Here is a 6,503-nt window from a genome sequence, read left to right as displayed (position 1 = left end):
CCACACACACCACACACCCCACACAAGACACCACACACACCACACACACCACACACCACAACACACCACAACACACCACACACACCACACACACCACAACACACCACACATCACACCACACACACACACCACACACACACCACACACGCACCACACACCACACACACCACACACACACACCACACACACACCACACACCACACACACACACACACCACACCACACACACACACCACAACACACACACACCACACACACACCACACACACACACCACAACACACACATCACACCACACACAACACACACACCACACACACACCACAACACACACCACAACACACACCACAACACACACCACAACACATACCACACACAACACACACACACAACACACACACCACAACACACCACACACAACACACACACACCACAACACACACAACACACACACACCACACACGACACACACGTGTTGTGTTCATGGGGCACTCACTATTGAGTTTTGGGGCCTTAAAATTAAACAAAAATCTCGGCTATACTAATAGGGGTTTCCCCTTTTTTCTGGCAACAAAACTGACAACTTTTTGCAAGGCATCATGCTTACATTAACCACGATACTTGCAGTCAAATGCAAACAAAAAACAATACTCTGATAATGTATGCATTGTCTTTGAAACTGATTGGTCCAAACCAGAGACAGCTTTCCTTAGAGCCTAGTCTCACATGGTGTTGGACCAGATGACGCCAAAAGGCGCACAACTCAAAGACAACGCACCATCAGAGTATGAGAGCTCGGGGTAAAGCATTTACACCATTGGAACCTCATTTGCCAGTAAAAAAATATGATAATGTGGTTTTTTACCCTTCTATCTGGCAACAAAACTGACACCTTTTTACAAGGAGTCATGTTTGCATTGACCAGAATACCTGCAGTTATAATGCAAACAAAAAACACAACTCTGATAATGATATGCACTGTCCTTGAAGTTGATTGGTCCACACCCGAGACAGCTTTCCTTAGAGCCTAGTCTCCATTGGTGTTGGACCAGATGACGCCAAAAGGCGTACAACTCAAAGACAATGCACCATCAGAGTATGAGAGCTCGGGGTAAAGCATTTACACCATTGGAACCTCATTTGCCAGTAAAAAATATGATAATTGGTTTTTTAACCCTTCTATCTGGCAACTAAACTGGCAACTTTTTTTTCACATGACTCCTTGTAAAAATAAGGTGTCAGTTTTGTTGCCAGATAAAAGGGTAAAAAAACAATTATCATCTTCTTGGTTCTTTCGGTAAAGTCACGTAGAAGGGAAGTAATAAAATAATAAAAATAAAACAAAATAAAATAAAATATTATATTTTATTATTATATTATTTTATTATGTTTTATTTTTATTATTTTATTACTTCCCTTCTACGTGATGACTTTACCGAAAGAACCAAGAAGATGAATCCCTGCAGTCACGAAAGCTTTAAATCGAAACAATTATCATATTTTGCTACTGGCAAAGGAAATTCCAATGGGGCTGAAGCGTTCGCTACGCCTGCGATGACGTCACAAACGCCAGCGCGTCTCTCGTCGGTGACGTCATTTAGCGTCACTCCCGCGATGACGTCACACCGCCGGCGTATTGTCTCTCGTCGGTGACGTCAATCAGCGTCACTCCCGCGATGACGTCAAAACGCCGGCGTGTTGTCTCTCGTCGGTGACGTCAAACCGCCGCCGGCGTGTGTCACTCGTCGGTGACGTCAAACCTCCGCCGGCGTGTGTCTCTCGCCGGTGACGTCATACCTCCATCGGCGTGTGTCTCTCGCCGGTGACGTCAAACCTCCGGCGGCGTGTGTATCCCGCCGGTGACGTCATACCGCCGCCGGCTGCATGTCTCTCGCCGGTGACGTCATACCGCCGGCTGCGTGTGTATCCCGCCGGTGACGTCATATCGCCGTCAGCTTGTGTCACTCGTCGGTGACGTCATACCGCCGTCGGCTTGTGTCAATCGCCGGTGACGTACGCGGTCACGTGACGGTTCCCGCTTCTTGTTGATGGCAGCAGCGCCTCCTGCGACTAAAACTTCACCTGAGTCGACTAAACAACAACAACAACAACCACCATCATCATCCTCCTCATCATCATCACTCCTCATCATCATCAACCTCTTCAGGGGAGGAGGGAGGGAGGGAGGAGAGCCATGAAGAGAGGCGATGATGCGCGCGCCGTGCTGACGAAAGAGGCTCAATCCAAGGCAAGGCCGCAGTTTCCCCTCATGAGCCTGTCGCCACACTGACGCCGAAAACTTTTATCTTCTTCTCAATCACCGTCGTTGTAATTTTAGTCGTAATTAGCAGCGTTCTAATGCTTATAATCGTCGTGAGAATTATAATAATTGTCGTTGTTGTAATTGTAATTATTATGAATGTCGTTATTATCCACACCATTAGCATCAGCATCATCATCAATATTCGTGGTGGTTCCGCTGGTATCATTAAAGTGTTGACTGTTGCTCAGTGGGTGAGTGGGTGGGTGAGTGGTTGGGTGAGTGAGTGAGTGGGTGACTCGGTGGGTGGGTGGGTGAGTGAGTAAGTGGGTGAGTGAGTGAGTGGGTGAGTGAGTGGGTGGTGAGTGAGTGGGTGAGTGAGTGAGTGAGTGGGTGAGTGAGTGAGTGGGTGAGTGAGTGAGTGGGTGAGTGAGTGAGTGGGTGAGTGAGTGGGTGGGTGAGTGAGTGAGTGGGTGAGTGAGTGAGTGAGTGGGTGAGTGGGTGAGTGAGTGGGTGAGTGAGTGAGTGGGTGAGTGAGTGGGTGGGTGAGTGAGTGAGTGAGTGGGTGAGTGAGTGAGTGAGTGGGTGAGTGGGTGAGTGAGTGGGTGGGGTGAGTGAGTGGGTGGGTGAGTGAGTGGGTGAGTGAGTGAGTGGGTGGGTGAGTGAGTGAGTGGGTGAGTGAGTGAGTGAGTGGGTGAGTGAGTGGGTGAGTGAGTGAGTGGGTGGGTGAGTGAGTGAGTGGGTGAGTGAGTGGATGAGTGGGTGGGTGAGTGGGTGGGTGAGTGAGTGGTTAGGTGAGTGGGTGGGTGAGTGGTTAGGTGAGTGGGTGGGTGAGTGAGTGGGTAGGTGAGTGAGTTGGTGGGTGAGTGGGTGAGTGAGTGGGTGGGTGAGTGAGTGGGTGAGTGAGTGAGTGAGTGGGTGAGTGGGTGAGTGAGTGAGTGGGTGAGTGGTTGGGTGAGTGGGTGGGTGAGTGAGTGAGTGGGTGAGTGAGTGGGTGAGTGGGTGGGTGAGTGGGTGGGTGAGTGAGTGGTTAGGTGAGTGGGTGGGTGAGTGGTTAGGTGAGTGGGTGGGTGAGTGAGTGGTTAGGTGAGTGAGTGGGTGGGTGAGTGGGTGAGTGAGTGGGTGGGTGAGTGAGTGGGTGAGTGAGTGAGTGGGTGAGTGAGTGAGTGAGTGGGTGAGTGAGTGAGTGGGTGAGTGGTTGGGTGAGTGGGTGGGTGAGTGAGTGGGTGAGTGGTTGGGTGAGTGGGTGGGTGAGTGAGTGAGTGGGTGAGTGAGTGGGTGAGTGAGTGAGTGGGTGAGTGGGTGGGTGAGTGGGTGAGTGGGTGGGTGAGTGAGTGAGTGAGTGGGTGAGTGAGTGGGTGAGTGAGCGAGTGAGTGGGTGAGTGAGTGGGTGAGTGAGTGGGTGGGTGAGTGAGTGAGTGGGTGAGTGAGTGAGAGTTTTCCAGTCTCAGTGTTGGGGGTCTCTGTGGTGCGGGCAACCTCGCCAGGAGGCTATCAACTCCTGTTGTGCTTGCTGTTGTTGTTGTGACAGTGGGTGGGTGAGTGGATGCGTGGGTGGATGAGTGAGTGATTGGGTGGGTGGGCGAGTGATTGGGTGGGTGAGTGAGTTGGTGGGTGGGTGAGTGATTGGGTGGGTGGGTGAGTGATTGGGTGGGTGAGTGAGTGAGTTGGTGGGTGAGTGAGTGAGTTGGTGGGTGAGTGAGTGAGTGGGTGGGTGAGTGAGTTGGTGGGTGAGTGAGTGAGTGAGTTGGTGGGTGAGTGAGTGAGTGGGTGGGTGGGTGGGTGAGTGAGTTGGTGGGTGAGTGAGTGAGTGAGTTGGTGGGTGTGTTAGTGAGTGAGTTGGTGGGTGGGTGAGTGAGTTGGTGGGTGAGTGAATGAGTTGGTGGGTGGGTGGGTGGGTGAGTGAGTGAGTGAGTTGGTGGGTGGGTGAGTGAGTTGGTGGGTGGGTGAGTGAGTTGGTGGGTGGGTGAGTGAGTGAGTTGGTGGGTGAGTGGGTGAGTGAGTTGGTGGGTGAGTTGGTGGGTGGGTGAGTGAGTGAGTTGGTTAGTGAGTGAGTGAGTTGGTGGGTGAGTGAGTGAGTGAGTTGGTGGGTGAGTGAGTGAGTTGGTGGGTGAGTGAGAGTTTTCCAGTCTCAGAAGGTCCGGGTGGATTTATATAGAAACTCTTATTGTAGTATAAACTGTTGTAATATAAACTTGTAATATAAACTGTTGTTGTAATATGCATTGCACTTATATTATGAACGAGGACACACATACAAAGATCCCCCGTATAGCCTTCACAGACTGTTGGGGCAAGTGCTGTTAGCGAGCACCTATCCACTACGCCACCGCTCTTCACTTCAACACACACACGTGCGCGCACTCACATACACAGACACACACGTACACAGACACACACGTACACAGACGCACTCGTACACAGACGCAAACACATACACAGACACACACGTACACAGACACACACACGTACACAGACACACACACGTACACAGACACACGTACACAGACACACGTACACAGACACACTTACACAGACACATACACAGACACACACACGTACACAGACACACACACGTACACAGACACACACACACGTACACAGACACACGTACACAGACACACACATGTACACAGACACACACGTACACAGACACACACGTACACAGACACACACGTACACAGACACACACACGTACACAGACACACACAGACACACACGTCCGCGCACACGAACACACACACACGTACACATACGTACACACGCACACGTACACATACGTACACACACGCACGTACGTCACGGCATTGTGACATGGTGCCGACCGCCGTTTGTTTGTCGCTTGCCTAGGTGGTGATGAGGAGGCTGCCCCCGCATCTCACCAGCGAGCAACTCCTGGAACAAATCTCTCCTCTGCCTGACCACGACTACTACTATTTTGTGCCCGCGGACCTGAGGTATCGGTAGCCGCCCGGTGTCTCTCTCTGCGCGTCACCGCGTCTCTCTCCGTGTCTCTCTCCGTGTCTCTCTCCGCGTGTCCCCGAGTCTCTCTCCGCGCGTCCCCGCTTCTCTCTCCGTGTCTCTCTCCGCGCGTCACCGCGTCTCTCTCCGTGTCTCTCCGTGTCTCTCTCCGCGTGTCCCCGAGTCTCTCTCCGCGTCTTTCTCCGCGTGTCCCCGAGTCTCTCTCCGTGTCTCTCTCCGTGTCTCTCTCCGTGTCTCTCTCCGCGTGTCACCGCGTCTTTCTCCGCGTTTCTCTCCGCGCGTCACCGCGTATCTCTCCGTGTCTCTCTCCGCTTGTCCCCGAGTCTCTCTCCGTGTCTCTCTCCGCGCGTCACCGCGTCTCTCTCCGTGTCTCTCTCCGTGTCTCTCTCCGTGTCTCTCTCCCCGCGTCACTGCGTCTCTCTCCTAGTCTCTCTCCGAGTGTCCCCGAGTCTCTGTCCGCGCGTCACCGCGTCTCTCTCCGTGTCTCTCTCTGTGTCTCTCCGTGTCTCTCTCCGCGTGTCCCCGAGTCTCTCTCCGTGTCTCTCTCCGCGCGTCACCGCGTCTCTCTCCGTGTCAATCCAGATGATGACGATGGTTTTAAAAGTGCCGCACAGCTCTCAGTAGCTTCGTAATAACGGAAGGAGGAAGAGCGTTCCAGACGGCCACAAAGGGGGCGTGTTCCTAGAAGAGCCGCATGATGCTGCGGTGACCACCATCTTTTTTGGAAGGACCCCCCCCCCCCCCGTGTACCCCCCCCCCCCCCCGTGTAACCCCCCCCCCGTGTGTGTCTCTCTGCAGCCTGCGTCCGCATGCGTTCTGCCGGGCCTACATCAACTTCTCGTCCAGCGAGGGCGTCCTGGAGTTCAGGGATCGCTTTGACGGCTACGTCTTCATCAACGAGAAAGGTGACTGATCAGGGTGGCCGGGGGGGCGTGACATCCACCAGGCACCCAGCCGGGCGGGTGGCTGTGGTGGTGGTGGCGGTGGTGGCGGTTGTGGAGGTGGCGATGGAGGTGGTGGAGGCAGAGGTGGTGGTAGCGGCGGTGGTGGTGGTGGTGGTGGCGGCGGTGGCGGTGGTGGCGGTGGTAGCGGTGGTAGCGGTGGAGGCGGTGGTGGCGGTGGTGGTGGTGGCGGTGGTGGTAGCGGCGGTGGTGGTGGTGGCGGCGGTGGTGGTGGTGTTGGTGGCGGTGGTGGTGGCGGCGGTGGTGGTGGTGTTGGTGGCGGTGGTGGTGGCGGCGGTGGTGGTGGCGGCGGTGGTGGTG

General features: G+C 53.9%; 1 protein-coding gene across 1 annotated transcript in view; it reads left to right on the top strand.

Moving 5' to 3' along the window:
- The first annotated feature begins 1,799 nt into the window (after positions 1–1,799).
- Positions 1,800–6,503, top strand: part of LOC133362956 (regulator of nonsense transcripts 3A-like) — a 6,906-nt gene continuing 2,202 nt past the window's right edge. The window contains exons 1-3 of the mRNA XM_061581932.1: positions 1,800–2,247; positions 5,110–5,216; positions 6,040–6,146. Of these exons, the coding sequence (XP_061437916.1) occupies positions 2,194–2,247; positions 5,110–5,216; positions 6,040–6,146 (268 nt within the window). The 5' untranslated portion in view covers positions 1,800–2,193. The remainder of the gene's footprint in view (positions 2,248–5,109; positions 5,217–6,039; positions 6,147–6,503) is intronic.

The sequence above is a fragment of the Lethenteron reissneri genome, unplaced genomic scaffold, assembly GCF_015708825.2.
Source record: "Lethenteron reissneri isolate LAM-NWPU_2019-01 unplaced genomic scaffold, ASM1570882v1 scaffold_1638, whole genome shotgun sequence".
Classification (NCBI taxonomy): domain Eukaryota; kingdom Metazoa; phylum Chordata; class Hyperoartia; order Petromyzontiformes; family Petromyzontidae; genus Lethenteron; species Lethenteron reissneri.
The sequence above is the reverse complement of the archived record's forward strand: the minus strand, read 5'-3'. Positions and strand labels throughout refer to the sequence as shown.